The 16,018-nt window shown below is 47.2% G+C and overlaps 2 protein-coding genes across 2 annotated transcripts in view; one reads left to right on the forward strand and one right to left on the reverse strand.

Annotated features, from left to right (window-relative positions):
- The window catches only part of ZSCAN9 (zinc finger and SCAN domain containing 9), a 38,192-nt gene extending 24,566 nt beyond the window's left edge, over positions 1 to 13,626 (forward strand). The window contains exons 5-6 of the mRNA XM_059176206.1: positions 3,696 to 3,855; positions 13,488 to 13,626. The gene's annotated coding sequence lies outside the window, so the exon portion shown is untranslated. The remainder of the gene's footprint in view (positions 1 to 3,695; positions 3,856 to 13,487) is intronic.
- Positions 6,637 to 14,255, reverse strand: ZKSCAN4 (zinc finger with KRAB and SCAN domains 4). Its single transcript, XM_059176182.1, has 5 exons — positions 13,626 to 14,255; positions 12,018 to 12,162; positions 10,568 to 10,650; positions 9,154 to 9,277; positions 6,637 to 8,285 (listed from the first exon to the last, which is right to left on the reverse strand). The coding sequence occupies exons 1-5, from the start codon at positions 14,058 to 14,060 to the stop codon at positions 7,426 to 7,428; spliced, it is 1,647 nt and encodes a 548-aa protein (XP_059032165.1). The 5' UTR covers positions 14,061 to 14,255; the 3' UTR covers positions 6,637 to 7,425.
- Between the last annotated feature and the right edge of the window lie 1,763 nt (positions 14,256 to 16,018).

Genomic DNA, 16,018 nt, shown 5'->3' on the forward strand with positions numbered 1-16,018 from the left:
CTCTGTCATTTGGTCTTCTATATCGCTAATTCTTTCTTCTGCCTCATTTATGCTAGCAGTGAGAGCCTCCATTTTTTATTGCACCTCATTAATCGCTTTTTTGATTTCAACTTGGTTAGATTTTAGTTCTTTTATTTCTCCCTAAAGGGCTTTTATATCTCCCAAGAGGGTTTCTCTAATATCTTCCATGCTTTTTTCGAGCCCGGCTAGAACCTTGAGAATTGTCATTCTGAACTCTAGATCTGATATATTATCAATGTCTGTATTGATTAGGTCCCTAGCCTTCGGTACTGCCTCTTGTTCTTTTCTTTGTGGTGAATTTTTCTGCCTTGTCATTTTGTCTAGATAAGAGTATATGAAGGAGCAAGTAAAATACTAGAAGGGTGGCAACAACCCCAGGAAAATATGCTTTAACCAAATCAGAAGAGATCCCAAATCGTGAGGGGGGAGAAAGGGGATAAAAAGAGGTTCAGAAATAAAGAAAGAAAACAAAACAAAACAAAAAAGAAAAGAAAAGAATTAAAAAAAAGAATAAAGAACAGTATAAAAAAGAAAAAATATATATATTAAATAAACTAGTTAAAAAACGTTAAAAAAGAAAAGGGTAAAAGTTAAAAAAATTTTAGCAGAAGAAGAGAAAAAAATGAAAAAAAAATTTAAATTAACTGCAAGACTAAAGAATCACAGGGAGAAAGACATGAGTTCCGTGCTTTGCTTTCTCCTCCTCTGGAATTCTGCTGCTCTCCTTGGTATTGAAACTGCACTCCTTGGTAGGTGAACTTGGTCTTGGCTGGATTTCTTGTTGATCTTCTGGGGGAGGGGCCTTTGAAGTGATTCTCAAGTGTCTTTGCCCCATGCGGAATTGCACCACCCTTACCCGGGGCAGGGCTGAGAAATCTGCTTGGCTTTGCTTTCAGGAGCTTTTGTTCCCTGAGCGCTTTCCGTAGAGTTCCGGAGGACGGGAATACAAATGGCAGCCTCCTGGTCTTCGGCCTGGAGGAGCCGAGAGCCGGGGGCCCCACTCCTCAGTGAGCCCTCAGAGAACAGCGCCCAGTAACTCCCCTCTGCCTGACCTCCGGCCGCGCTCCGAGCTCACCGAGCCTGCGACCAGTTCAAGGTAACCCCGCTGCGAGCTTACTGTCGGCTCTTTCTCTGTAGCCAGCTTCCCCGTTCCAGTACCAGCAAGCTCCGCGACACTCAGACACCCCCGATCCTTCTGTCACCTTGCGGGACCTGAGGCCACACTGACCCCGCGTGGGCTTCGTCCCGGTTTAGCCTCTGGAGTGATGTCCCTCAGCGGAACAGACTTAAAAAGTCCTGATTTTGTGCTCCGTTGCTCCCCCACTTGCCAGGAGCCGGCCCTTCCCCCCAGGGTCTATCTTCCCGTCGCTTTGGATTCACTTCTCTGCCAGTCCTAGCTTTCAGAAAGTGGTTGATTTTCTGTTTCTAGAATTGCCGTTCTTCTTCTCTTCCATCTGCCGATGGATTTGCAGGTGTTTGCAATCTTTAGATAAGCTATCTAGCTGATCTCCTGCTAGCTGAAGTAGTCTCAGCCTGCTTCTCCGCCATCTTGACTCCTCCTTGATCAGATTTTCTATTTCATCATGATTCAGTCTTGGTAGGTTGTATGTTTCTAGGAATTAACTATTTCTTCTAGGTTGTCCAAGCTATTGGCCTATAATTGTTCATTGTAGTCTCTTATGATCTCTGGTATTTCTGTGGTATCAGTTCTATCATCTCTTTCCTTTCTGATTTTTTATTCAGTCCTCTTTTTTTTTTTTCTTGGTGATTCTAGGTAGAGGTTTGTTAATTTTATCTTTTCAAAGAACAGGTTTTTAGTTTCATTAATCTTTTCTGTCTTTTTAGTCTCTATTTCATTTATTTCTGACATAATCTCATTTTCTTCCTTCTGCTAACTTTGGCCTTCAGTTGTTCTTCTTTTTCTAGTTTCTTAATGTGTAGTTAGATTGTTTGAGACTTCTTTTGCAAGATAGACATTTATCACTATGAACTTCTTACAACTGCTTTTGCTGCATCCCATATGGTATATTACATTCCCATTTTCATTTGTCTCAAGGTATTTTTTTGATATCTCCTTTGGCCTATTAGTTGTTCAGTAGCATGTTATTTAATCTCCACATATTTCTGAATTTTATGTTTTGTATAATTAATTTCATACCAGTGTGGTTAGAAGACACTCACATGATTCAGTAATTTTGAATTTATTAAGACTTGTTTTGTGACGTGATATGATGAGCACTGGGTGTTATACACAAGTAATGAATCATTGAACTAAAGATGGGGGAGCCTGGGTGGCTCAGTGGGTTAAAGCCATCTGCCTTCGGCTCAGGTCATGATCCCAGGGTGCTGGGTTCAAGGCCCACATCAGGCTCTCTGCTCAGCAGGGAGCCGGCTCCCCTCCTCTCCCTCTGCCTGCCTCTCTACCTACTTGTGATCTCTGTCAAATAGATGAAATCTTAAAAAAAAAAAAAAAAAAACTAAGGCTGGACTATACGTTGGCTAATTGAATTTTAATTAAAAAAAAAAAAAAAAGACTTGGGGCGCCTGGGTGGCTCAGTGGGTTAAGCCTCTGCCTTCGGCTCAGATCATGGTCTCAGAGTCCTGGGATTGAGCCCCGAATCAGGCTCTCTGCTCAGCAGGGAGCCTGCTTCCCCCTCTCTCTCTGCCTCCCTCTCTGCCTACTTGTGATCTCTGTCAAATAAATAAATAAATCTTTAAAAAAAAAAAAAAGACTTGTTTTGTAGCATAACATATGCTGTATCTTGAGAAATGTTCCATGTACTCCTGAGGAGAACGTGTATTCTGTTGCCTTAGGCTGGAATGTTCTGCAAATATCTGTTGTCTATTTGGTCTCCTATATCATGTAAGGCCAATGTTTCCTTATTTTGTGTCTGGATAATCTAGCCATCAATGGAAGGCCCTACTTTTGGATTCCTATTTCTCTTTTTATTCCTTTTTAAAAATTTTATTTAAATTTTGATTAGTTAACATATAGTACAATATTGGTTTCCGGTTAGTTCTCCTTTTTTTTTTTTTTTAAGTTTTTATTTATTTATTTGACAGACAGAGATCCCAAGTAGGCAGAGAGGCAGGTAGAGAGAAAGGAGGAAGCAGGCTCCCTGCCGAGCAGAGAGCTGGATGCAGGGCTCGATCCCAGGACCCTGGGATCATGACCTGAGCCGAAGGCAGAAGCTTTAACCCACTGAGCCACCCAGGTGCCCCTAGTTCTCCTTTTATTTGTTTAATATTTGCTTTATATTACTTAAGTGCTCCTAAGTTGGGTGCATAAATATTTACAAATGTTCTATCTTCTTGTTGGATTGACCCCTTTATCATTATGTCATGCCCTTCTTTGTCTCTTATTAGTCTTTGTTTTAAAGTCAATTTCATCTGAAATTGTATAAAAGTATAGCTACTCCAGCTTTCTTTTGGTTCCCATTTGCATGGAGTATCTTTTTCCATCCCTTGATTTTCAGTCTTGTGTGTCCTTATATCTACAATGACTCTTTTGTAGGCAGCATATAGATGGGTCTTGACTTTTTATCCATTCAGCCACTCTTTTATTGGAGAATTAAGTCCATTTACATTTAAGGTAATTCCTGATGGGTAACTGCTTATCGAAATTTTTTCTGGCTGTTTTTGCAGTTCCTCTCTGTTCCTTTTTTCTCTTGCAGTCACAAAAACTGGGGCACCAGACTGGGTATGAGCTTCTTTTGGGGGTGACACCAAATATTACACTCCCATGAGACCAGGAACGTAAGGTCCCCTGGCCTCCAGAGACAGATGATCCAAAGGCATCCCCAAGGTGACAGCCACAAAAATGGAACAACAGAGGTACGTAAAAGCTCATTTGTGAGATATGGTGCTCTAGAGCATGGTAAAGAGAGACTGCAAAGATGATACCTGCCAATTTCCTCTCTGGAATGTTCCAGCAGGCTCCTACATATATATTCAGTTAGATTTGCTCCTCAGGCCAGTGTTTTAATAGAAGGTCAGCCTCCTTCATCTTCAATCTCAGTGCTATCAGCTGCCTCTGAGCCCTCTAAGAGTAGCTTCTCAGATCACTTCAGTCTTGTGGGTCTTGGGATACAGGTCCCCTTTGGTTTTCAGGCATATGTTTCGGGGAGCTGTCTCTCAAGTTTGTGTCTTAAAAGTTGGTATACCTGAGGTGGGTTTGAACACATTGCTCCTCAGGGAGAAGCTCCAGGTTTTGAGTTCCTTCCTAGCTGTGGGTCACTGTGCCAGGGGTGGGCTTTATTGGGAAATTGTGTTTCAACTCTTTTACAAGCTTCAATGTGGTTTTCTTCTTGGTTGCCAGGTGTGTAGCTGTCACTCAGCCATCCTTTGTTTTTTAAGAGATTGTTCCATTCATTGTAGCTTGACTCAGTATGTCTGTGGGAGGAGGCAAGTTCAGGGTATCCTATGGTGCCACTTTGAACTAGAACTTCCCAGCACTTGTTTGTATAAGTGGTCCTCTCAACCCTGTGGGTAATCTGTCCCTTTTTTTTCTTTCTAAAGGAGAAAACAAAGTGTTTCATAGGGTTATCTACTTCACCAAAATTAAGAATATATCTAGGAGGTCTGTTCCTCAAAATCTCCTTTCCTAGTAACTTTTCATTCTATCCAAGTGGAAAAAATGTTGTAACCAGCTACTTAGTCATGCAAAGGGAGAAAACATAAAATGGAGGATTTCTGCTCTGCAGCAGTTGGAGAAATGAAATAGAATGGCTGACTAGTTGACATTAAAATTCAAAAAACAATTTTAAACAGCACAAAAAGTGGCATTTTATTCTACCTTAAATACTGGTCATATCTTTAAAAAAGTTTTTTTTAAAGATTTTATTCATTTGGCAAAGAGAGCACAAGTAGGCAGAGCAGCAGGCAGAGGTAGAGGGAGAAGCAGGCTCTCCACTGAGCAGGGAGCCCGATGCGGGGCTCAATCTCAGGGCCCTGGGACCATGACCTGAGCTGAACCACTCAACCAGCTGAGCCACCCAGGTGCCCCAAATACTAGTCATATCTTAACTAAGCAGCTTATTTTACTCCATTTAATTTTATCTGGAAATAATATTTTGGCTGCCCTATTAAATAGACTAGGTTTGAAGCCATTTTGTAATTTACTTCATAAACATGTTTGTTTTATACAAAACCAAGGTGTCCAAGACTACCGACAAAGTTTTTTAAGTTGAAATTACATAATACTGTTAGATAATACTTTGATCATGTCATTGGCTCCCTGGTACTTACTAAAATTTAAACTCCTTACTCTGGCACTGAAGACCCCTATTTTGTGCCTATTTCTCATTTGCCTTAGTTACTAAATCTGACAAACTCTTTGTAATCCCAGCTTTCACACATAACCCTATCCATGTGCTCACAGCTAACAACCAGAAATACCCTTTTCCTGAGATTCTGTACCCTTCAGCTCACCATTCCCAAGGCATTTCTCATGGCATGCCAATTAATGTGCATGTCTTACCATCTTCAGCACACTAAAACCTTAAGCCCAAGCAAGTATGTGTGTATATGCTTTATCTTTCATTATCAGACATAACAGGCACTAGAAGTATTTTTCTACAGTATTCCCTCCTCTATGGAGAAGCCTCTAAGGCTGGGAAGGAGCAGAAAGCAAAGGAAGCACAGCAGTCCCGTTAATCCCAGCAAGCTACATGTGTATAATCGTTTCTGGTTTATAAAAAGCTTTCACCTGCATTTCTCCCCATGACATTAAAAAAAATACCAAAGAAATATGAACAGTGTTTAAGATCAAGGCTGTTCGCTAACATTTAGGAATAGAGAAAAGAAAATTGCTAGCTTTGTGGAAGTAACAAAAGATTAAGGAAATTTTAGAAGGCTAAAAAAGATTACATTTTAGAAGGCTAAAAAGGTGGAGTAGGCCTGTAAAAGTTTGGAAAACTAAAGTTTTAAATTACACTACACTGAGGGGAAATGAAGACAATGAGACTGCGAGAAAGTGGGAAGAGGGAAAGCCCCCGAATCTGCCAGTTCTCTCGGCAGCCTGTGCTGCTGCAGAGTGGGGACCTAGAAAGGGTACTTGAGAGCACAGGAACCACCCTGCTGGTGACCGAACAAAACATGGTCCTGAGATCCACGAGAAATGGAATCCATTCTTGGCATAGCCTGGAAAGCTGGAAGCTGGTGACATCAAGAAGACGCCAGTCTTTAAAGAACTCAGAACGTGGTCTGGGTGAAAACAAAAGATATCACAAAAGTCTTTTTGTGGCTTCACAGGATGATACTTTGGATATTGTGGAATTGGAGTCCAGTGTAATTCTGAACGGATGCATTTTCTCCTACTGTCCATACTTGGGCTCCCATCCTCACTGGCTGCCTCTGACTCTTCTTATCCTGACCCAACGAACAGACCAGTTCTGAAAACATGACTGAAGCCTGTCAGCAATATCTCGTGTGAATCCCCTCGCCTGGAGGAAATTCAGGCCTTGCTAACGTAAGCTGTGATTCAAGTTGGCTCAAACATGGGAGAGAGGGATACAGGTGGTGTCTTGGCAATTTGTTAGGCCCAAGATAACTAAAAGGTGAGAAACAAGCTATGGAACATCATAGAAATTATATCAAAATTCATAACCAGTTGGATCTGACTTGATCAATCCACTTTTTATTTACCTGTGAAAGGTTTCCTCCTAAAAAGTAGCAAAATTAATGTGAACAAAATGGAGTTACATGGATGAGCAGTCTCGCCGCGTCTGAATGATCAGCTGCTTAAGGCATTCGTCTACAAGTACTAAGCTGGTGAAGAAAACGGATTCCCCGACCCCAACTCTAACAGTCCTGTGTGAGTGGCAGTAAATGCACAACTGACCCAGGATCTAGAACCTCAGAGAATCTGACACAAACGTAAGTGGCCTTAGTTAGAAAGACCTCAGAAATCCAGACCACATTTAGAATTTCAGAGCTACGGATGTCACCTCACTGGTATATTTAATGTTCATAAGCACCTGTACGCAAGGCACAGTGGGGGGTGTAAGAAGTCATGGATCTGACTGAATGATGAAGGATTCTTCATAGGCAAAATGGTCAGAGCAGCAGCCCTCATCAGAGCCATCTACATAGGAAACGTCATAATGTGCTGGCCAGAGGTGCTTAGCCGGTCTGGAAGCCCTTTTCAGTCCAGTAGGTGATAATAAATGTTTCTGGTCTTACCCCTTCCAGACTACTCTCCCATAGCCTCCTGTCAAACGAGCTGTTCCTCAGCCACCTTCTAGGATGTAGAGGAGAATCCATCTCAGCCAGACTCTGCATCTTCTGCCACAAGATGACGGGAAGTGGTCAGTCAAGCGCAGCCCCGGGTCTGTGATCAGGAAGGGCTGGCGAAGGATTCGGTTCAATGAGGAACGAGCACCAACTCTGCCGTGTACAACATGGTCACTGTGATGGAACTTTTTTTCCGACGTGGCTTCTCCGATGCTGGACAAGGTATGAAGTTCGGGTAAAGCCTTTTCCACATGTGTCGCACTGATAGGGTTTCTCACCAGTGTGGATTTTTTGGTGTTCAATAAGGCTTCTGTTGCGAGTGAAACTTCTCTCACACTCATGACATTTATGAGACACAGGAGCCTCATTTCCCCACTGGCCTCCCACCCTCCCCCGACTCTCCCAGGTCTCTGCACGTTCGGGATCCTGCACGTTCCTATCACCGTGGATCCTCTGGTGTCTCAGGAGGTGTGAATTCCGCCTAAAAGCTTTGCCGCACATGCTGCACTGGTACGGCTTCTCCCCCGTGTGGATTTTGTGATGTTCCAGGAGGCTGCAGCTCTGGCTGAAGGTCTTCCCGCAGTCCTCGCACTCGTAGGGCTTCTCCCCAGTGTGGGTTCTCTGGTGTTTGATAAGGTTTGAGCTGTGACTGAAGACCTTGCCACACTCGTCACACTCATACGGTTTCTCGCCGGTGTGGACTCTCTGATGGATGACCAGGGCAGAGCTCCCGATGAAGGTCTTGCCACAGTCTTCACATTCGTAGGGTTTCTCTCCAGTGTGGATTCTCCTGTGCTTAGTCAGGCCCGAACTCTGAGCAAAACTCTTTCCACATTCATGACAATAGTGCCGCCTAGGTCCTGTGTCATTTTTCTGCTTTCTTGGTAACCTGCCCTCCTGTTCGCCAGCTTCTGCGCGGGCGGGAGCCGGGGCAGTGTCTTCACCCACGGGGCACGGCACTTCCCCAGGCTCTTGCCCTGGATGTCGCTCATCTGGGGGCGGGTCCGCGATCTCAGCCTGCACGGCACCACCTGAAAGAACGAGTGGTCAGACGGGTCGGGTACGCCCTGCCGCGGAGTTCCTCAGAGGCCGGGCGAGGTTCCGGGCAAGGATGAGCATGGGAGAAAAGGGGGCGGCGGATGCTGGGGGGAGACCGGAGAACAGGCACGGGGCCGTGAGAAGCAGGGCGCCCCCTGGGACGTGGGGACAGTGGTGAGGACTGTGCCAGGGACACACGCAGAGGCTCCAAGTCCTAAGGACGGAGGCAGGACCCTGACTGGGGCTGAATGCTCGGAGAGCTGGGCGGAAGGCAGCAGGAAGCAGGCAAATGTAAGGACTTAATGAAACATTCTGTAAAAAACGGGGCAAGTGGGAACCAAGAAACTGATCCGCGTCAGGGACACGTGCGGTCACTCTGACCCCAGGCAGGGACCGGCTTCGCGGCTGACAGAGCTGACCTGGCACTGCTACTGCACACCACAGAGCCGTGTGAGCTCTGACGAGTCCGGCTGTTGCCCTGTGTCCTGATCTCTAGGTCACTTCTGCCACCCCTTCCAGGTCATTTCTTGCTCTCATGCTCTACGGTCCCGTGGCCGTCTCCTGAGGAGGACTCAGTCTCCTGTCGAGGCTGGCATCAGGCGGGGGATCAATACCGACTGCGCACCTGCTGCGAGCAAGGCTGGGGGTTGCATCTGCTGCATCCCATGTCCCCTGCCCAGAATGCTGGCAGAAGGAGGCGGCGTCATGGGGGTTAAGGAGCTGGTCACGCTGCAGTTAAGAGCGGGTTCAGAAACAGTGGCTCTGGATGCAAACAGCTCAGACAGCTTCTCGCAGCCCAGTAGCTTCTGACCAACAAGGGGAGCCACGAGACCCTAGCAGAGAACAGCACCCATGTCTTACCCAGGGGAGTCAGGCCGCCGCAGTTCTCCTGCCTTTCCTCTCCGTGGAAGCTCCTCCAAGATGAATCCAGCTTTGTCCACGCAAGGGAGGAAGCCAGGGCCACGTCTTCCATCTTCAGCAAGCCCTGAAACAGCACACGGTCCCACCTAGTTCCTCTGCCCCAAAGTCCCGCCCGCAGCTGGACACAGGAGACTCAATGTCCCCTCAAACGGTTGTGCCATCCATGCCAGCGGAGGAACTAATACCCGCCTCACTGGTCAGCAGAACAGCACGGAAGTAAAGAATGAGAGAACCCGTGAGGGTGTGTTCATCAGTGTCTAGACAAAAGAACAGGCAGCCTAGTGAAAGGCCTGGAACCAACGGAAATGTCGCACGAGATTTCTGGTGTGATTTTCAGCAAGGTAATGATGGGGGCTCATTGACATGAATGATTATTAAAATATAATGAAATGAGGGGCGCCTGGGTGGCTCAGTGGTCAAGCGTCTGCCTTCAGCTCAGAACATGATCCCAGGATCCTGGGGTCGAGCCCCAAATTGGGCTTCCTGCTCAGCGGGGGCTCTGCTTCTCCCTTTCCCACCCCCCTGCTGTGTTACCTCTCTCGCTGTCTCTCTCTGTCATATAAATAAATAAAATCTTAAAAAGAATAAAATACAAAGAAATGTAGGTCTGAGGTGAGGACAGGGAAGAAAGTGCAACTACAGAAGACATGAGGAACTGGATGAGAAAGTAAAATCCACGTTAAGTAAAGCTTGCTCAGATTGTACTATTAGTTGAGAAAAATACACATGCCCCACCTTCCTCTCAACTTTTAAGTTCCTTGAGAGCCAGAGACTGTGTGTTTATACCCTAGTCATGGCATTTAAAAAAAGAAAAAAGAAAGAAAGAAAAAAATAAAAACAACAACTTGGGGCGCCTGGGTGGCTCAGTCCATTAAGCCTCTAGCTTTGGCTCAGGTCATGATCTCAGGGTCTGGGATGGAGCCCTGTGTCAGGCTCCTTGCTCAGCGGGGAGCCTGCTTCTCCCTCTGCCCCTCCCCGCTCTCGTGCTCACTCTCCCTCTCTCTCAAATAAAATCCTTAAAAAAAAAAAATCCCACTTCAGGACAAAAGCACCATCACAACAAAAGCTTCAGCTTGCATTTGCCGAATTGTACTTCTTGAAGAAAATGGAAGGGGCTGACCAGAGAGCAGGGAGGGTGTGGAAGCATAGACAGCGCCCAGGCGAGTCATAAAGTAAGAAAAGGCTCCTCCACAGGCACCAGAACGTTAGACCATGACAAGCGACACTGGCATGCATGAGAAACTTAAAATCCCACCTAGGACTTGCGTGGGTGTAGGATGTAGGGCGTGGGTGTAGGATGTAGGGCAGGAGAGAGGGACCGGGAAAGGTTGCACAGCAGGGGGTTCCGGCTCACCTGGGGCTCTGGGGGCAGCCTGGCAGCCACCACTGCGTGTCCTCTGCAGCGCCCTCCTGGGGCAAGCCCAGGAACCTGGAGGACTAAGAAGGAAAAACGCTCTGGAGGAGATGGACCCTGGCACCCAGCCTCCCTGGCCTGTGGATTCCAAGCTCAAAAACTGGGCCAGGAAATTCCCCAGAAAATTTATACACAATGTACTCCTTTCCCCAGTGCCTGGTCCTGCCAGCTCCAGCCCTAGGGCCGAGAGAGGCGTGGTGTGCTGCTGCAGATACGCAGGCAGGCTCCTCGGAGGAACTGTGACAGGAAAGCAACATCAAAAGAAAACAAAGCTTTCCATTTGATGATCTTTAGTCTTGAATTTTGTCGAAAGAATGGATAAGATTTTTGGTGAAGTAACTCTTTAGTAGCTTTTAGGGTGTTTCTGCTTTGGTTTTAAAAAACTAAGAGATGAGGCTAGACCTAGAAATAAGAAAATGAAGGTTATTTATATGGAACTTGCTCAAATCTGAGAGAAGTAAAGGGTCACTTCTGGTTTTCTTGGAAGAGCTGAACTTTGCAAAAATTAGGGCAGAACCTCTGTGGAGAAAGACTGCACGTTGGTTGGTGTGTCCCAGTGCTGTGTGTCTTGGGAATACGCCCTCATGTGCACAGCAGATGGGGAACACCTGGGAACATATGGTGCTTTCCCGTGGAGTACTTCTCTCCCTGTCCAAGTTACAGACCAATGGTCGAGAAGATGTATACTCTGACCTGCAGCATTCCTACAATGTCTGCGATATTATGGCGGGCTTTACATTTCTTGCCTTATATTCCTCACTCACTAATAACTAAAATATCATTGCTTTCTTTGTCATTTTCCCTTTTAATGTAAGCTCCAGTGGAGCAAGAGATCTGTCTTACTGACAGCTCTGTCCTGGTGTCAGAACACTGGCTACCACATAGGGCATCTCCACAAACTCATGTTAAATAAATGGAGGTCACGTTATTAAAAAAAATCAATTCTTTCCAAATGCCAATTTTAATAGTCTTATTTACTAGGTCCAGGTTTGGTTAGGAAAGCTTCCCACCATTGTCTGAAATTTCCCTGTTGTCTCAGTCTCAAAGTAAAGTAGATCTCTGTTGAGCATATAAAGCACCTGTCAACAGATCTGTCTTTTTTTTTTTTTTTTTTTTTTTAAAGATTTTATTTTTATTTATTTGTCAGAGAGAGAGTGAGTGAGAGCGAGCACAGGTAGACAGAGTGGAAGGAAGAGTCAGAGGGAGAAGCAGGCTCCCTGTGGAGCAAGGAGCCCGATGTGGGACTCGATCCCAGGACGCTGGGATCATGACCTGAGCCGAAGGCAGCTGCTTAACCAACTGAGCCACCCAGGCGTCCCAACAGATCTGTCTTTTAAATGAAGCTGGACGAAGGCTGTAGAATTCAAGCTGCCCAGGAGACAACACTCACCGCTGTCTGCTGAGGCCTGGGATCCCAGAGATTCGCGCTTGAGCAGAGCCTTCTTTGGCTGCAAGTCGGTACTCCAGGGCCTCTGAGCTGGTGTCAGCATTGCCATCTTGCAACAGAGCAGCTGCCTCTGGTCACCACCGAGGACCTGGAAGTTTCACTTACTGATTCATCAGAACTTCTAGTATGCTTTCTCTGTGCTAGTACTTTCTGTTTTCCAGGCACTAGTTCTAAGAACCTTATGAATCACGATTCATTGAATGCAGGTAGCAACAGCTCTATGAGCGAGGAACTACTATTATCTGTGCTTTTGTGCTGAGGTAATGGAGGCCCAGAGTTGAAGCAACTTGCCTAAGGTCACCTAGCTTATCAGTGGTGATGCTAGTGGGGGGAGGGGATCAGGCAGAGGGATCCCAGAGCCCATGCTCTTAGCCACTATCGCGTGCTCCCTCGTTATATACACTGTGCTTTTTGGGAACTAGTGTTAAGTTCTCGGAATTTTTTTTTCTTTTACTGAAAAGTAAAAATAATAATTTCTAGCTTACGAGGTTTGGAGGACTAGCAAATAGGATGACAGCATATGAAATAACCTAACACAGGGCCAGGGATATAGTATGCCCTCATTAAGCAAGTTTCTTTCTGGGCTTTTGTAATTAGTTCTGAATTCACTTTAGTGATCATAAGCTTATATACAGCTTAGAATTTCCACATTTTATATATAAAATTCACAACCTGAAACCAAGAGACTTGAAATGAGTTTTCACTGTTACAGGGCTTGGGGACACGGCCAATTCAAAAGCTTGGTCTCAGGGCGCCTGGATGGCTCAGTGGGTTAAGCCACTGCCTTCAGCTTGGGTCATGATCTCAGGGTCCTGGGATGGAGCCCAGCATGGGGCTCTCCTCTCAGCAGGAAGCCGGCTTCCCCTCCTCTCTCTGCCTGCCTCTCTGCCTACTTGTTATCTGTGTCAAATAAATAAAATCTTAAAAACAAAAAACAACGAAAAAAACTTGGTCTCCTGGTCACCAGTTACAATGTCCCCTGGAAGGCACAAAAATACAGGATAATGCACATGGAAAATGGTCCACAAAAAGCAGGAAGATGCAGATAAAAATGAACCCAGAAGTTCCTAACTTGTGGTTCGTCGACTCTCTTCCAAGTGTTCTATGAATGTAAACAGGAAATATATTTCTATTTTTACTAGTGTCTAAGCAAAATTTAGCAATTCCTTCAATTATGAATGGAAGCAACAAATGAAAGTGATATAAACCTAAGTAGGCAAAACCAGGCACAGGCTGTCAAAGGCATTCAGCACCACCATAAAACTCTACGTTACTGGGCCTGACCGGGTCTTACTATTTAGTGCATTAATTTTTAAAAAGCACATATATCACTAATTTGTTTCATGCTCTGTTAACTGTGTTTTAATATTAACTGAGTTCTTCCGTAATCCTTCATGTTCTTAAAAATACCAGCACTCCGAAGGGGCAAAGAGGTTTATGATACGAAAAGACACTGAGAACTTGTGGGTCTTCCAGAAACGACCCTCACTCCGATGCTGAGACTCAGGGAGAGACAGAGCTCGTCTCTGACACGAAGCCCTTCGCCTCTACCTGCGGCCCTGGCTCCTCCAGATGCCTCTGCAGATACTCCAGGAGCACCACCACCTCGTCGCCGCTCTCCGGCTGCTGCTCCCGCACCCAGGCCTGCAGCTCCTCGGGCAGGATGGTCAGGAACTGCTCCAGCACCAGCAGCTCCACGATCTGCTCCTTGCTGTGCGTCTCGGGCCGCAGCCAGCGTCGGCAGAGCTCCCGCAGCCGGCTCAGCGCCTCGCGGGGCCCCTGGGCCTCGGGGTAGCGGAAGCCCCGGAAGCGCCGGCGCGAGCGCTCGGGGCCGGGGGCCGGGCTGCCCGGCGCGCCCGCCTCTACCGCCGGCGCGGGAACGTCGTCGTCCTCCACCTTCACCGTCAGGAGCCCCGTCAGGAGCCCCGGCCGCTCCGCTGCCGCGTCGGCGTCCAAGGCCGCGCTGGACTTGGACTCTCGGGCCATCTCGGGCCTCCCGCCGGCGAGCAGAGCTGCTTCCCCGGCAGTTCCTCGAGTGCGACGTCGCCGCCGGCCGGCACGACTGCGGGCCGCACCCCGGCCGCGCCCCCTCCGCTGCCGCCCCGAGGCCCGTAGCCCCTCTCCCCGCGGCGGAGCGGAAGGCGCTGGCGTCCGGCCGCCGAAGAGCGCGCAGCCCAGGCACCGGAAGCGGGTCGCCGGAAGTCAGGGGGCGTGGACCCGCGAGCACGCGCCGACCCGCGAGCACGCGCCTCTCCGCGGCCCCCGAGTCTGACCCTTCGGCTGCCGGCTCGCGGCGGGTAGGCTGCGCTCGCGGCGGGAAGGAGGAAGGGACGGCGAGCTCTGCAGAGGAAGGAGGACCTCAGCGTGAAATCCGGGGGCTCTCGTGTCCACGCGCCTGTCGAGCTGGCACGCACCGGACACTAACGTTCCGAAGCCCGGCTTCCTCGGTGTTCTTAGATCTCCCGCGGCAGGGCCTGCAAAAATAGCCGGAGCCATCACCGGCGCCTACTTGGAAGAGAGCCGAGGCTGCCGCTGGTCCTTGCCTGCCTCCGGCTGTCACCCTCCATCCTGCCCTTTACGGCCAAAGGCTTGGAAGAAATCCCTTCCTACCCCGTCTCTGGTCCGCTGCCATTCATCCTTACCACACTGTCGGCAGCAAGAGGCCAGCAAAGCCATTCCGACCCCTCCAGCCATTAACTGTAAGTCCCCAACGTCCCCCACCCGTTACCACTTCCCGTTGTCCAGGGCCTCCTTTCGGCAGTCAGGCTTATGCTGCCCCCTACTTCGGGGAACTTGGTATCCCTGGCTGCTTGGTATCCCTACTCTCTCATGCTAGCTTGCTTCTTGTTTCTTCCCAGTTCCCATTCAGAGCTCAGTGAGTAGATCCACAGACTCTGAAGCCAAGTTACCTGGGCTCATCATTCTGGCTTTATTTACCACTGACTAGCTGGGTGACCTCGGTTAACTACATAACCTCTTTGTGCCTGACCTGCCGAGTCTTAACTGGGGGTAGTAATAGTAGGTAAGGATGTTGCGAACAGTGAGTTTTTGTGTGTGTAAGGTTCTTAGAATATTGGCTGATCTACAGTAAGCTAGGGCTTCACTAAAATGGAAGGAGATTCCTTTGAGCCAGAGGGGACAAGGCTTAAGCCAGAAGTGAAAGTAGTTATTTCGCTGGACTGAGATGTCGGTAAGTCCTCTTTCTACTCAGTGGAAGGCACGTTTGGTAGAAGTTTATAAAGTGGAAAAATACCATGCCAGTACCTTCCTGAGATTTTATTCCTCAATCTGTCCCTCTGCAGTTCAAAGGGTAGCAAGGAAGGGATAGAACTTAAGAAAACGAGAGGTCCCAAAGGCTGTTACGAATGAGAACTACTAGAAAACATTTTTCTCCTGATGAGCTGCCACAAGAGGTACAAAGCACTGCCATGAGGTATTGTTAGCAAAATAAGTGAACCTGAATCAAATTATGTTTCTAGATCCTAATAGTTGCATATAGGTGAGATTCAGAAGCAATTGTTAGCATTTTTCACACTGCTCAGCATATTAGAATTACTGGGAAGCATTAAAACATCCTGATCTTGGTTGCAACCAAGATCAACTAAATCAGAATGTTGAAGGATGGAACTCTGGTGGGCATAACCATAAAATTTTCCTAGGTGGGGCGCCTGGGTGGCTCAGTTGTTAAGGATCATGATCCCAGGCTCCTGGGATCCAGCCCCAGGTCGGGCTCCCTGCTCAGCGGGAAGCCTGCTTCTCTCTCTCCCACTCCCGTGCTTGTGTTTCATCTCTCACTGTCTTTCTCTGTCAAGTAAATAAATTTTAAAAATAAAAATTTCCTAGGTAAGTGCAATAGGCAGGTACGTTTGAGAATTAATGAGTTCAATGATACTTAAAAGAAGCAATAAATAAAAAAAAATTCAGAATGTGGGGTATTCCACAGG

This window comes from Mustela lutreola, chromosome 6, assembly GCF_030435805.1.
Source record: "Mustela lutreola isolate mMusLut2 chromosome 6, mMusLut2.pri, whole genome shotgun sequence".
Lineage (NCBI taxonomy): Eukaryota > Metazoa > Chordata > Mammalia > Carnivora > Mustelidae > Mustela > Mustela lutreola.

Coding starts and splice junctions, on each gene's coding strand:
- ZKSCAN4 (XM_059176182.1), bottom strand. CDS start 14,060: ATGGCCCGAGAGTCCAAGTCCAGCGCGGCCTTGGACGCCGACGCGGCA. Junction 9,278..10,567: donor GGCTGCCCCCAGAGCCCCAG/GTGAGCCGGAAC, acceptor GTGCTGTTTCAG/GGCTTGCTGAAGATGGAAGA. Junction 8,286..9,153: donor CGGCGGCCTGACTCCCCTGG/GTAAGACATGGG, acceptor TCGTTCTTTCAG/GTGGTGCCGTGCAGGCTGAG.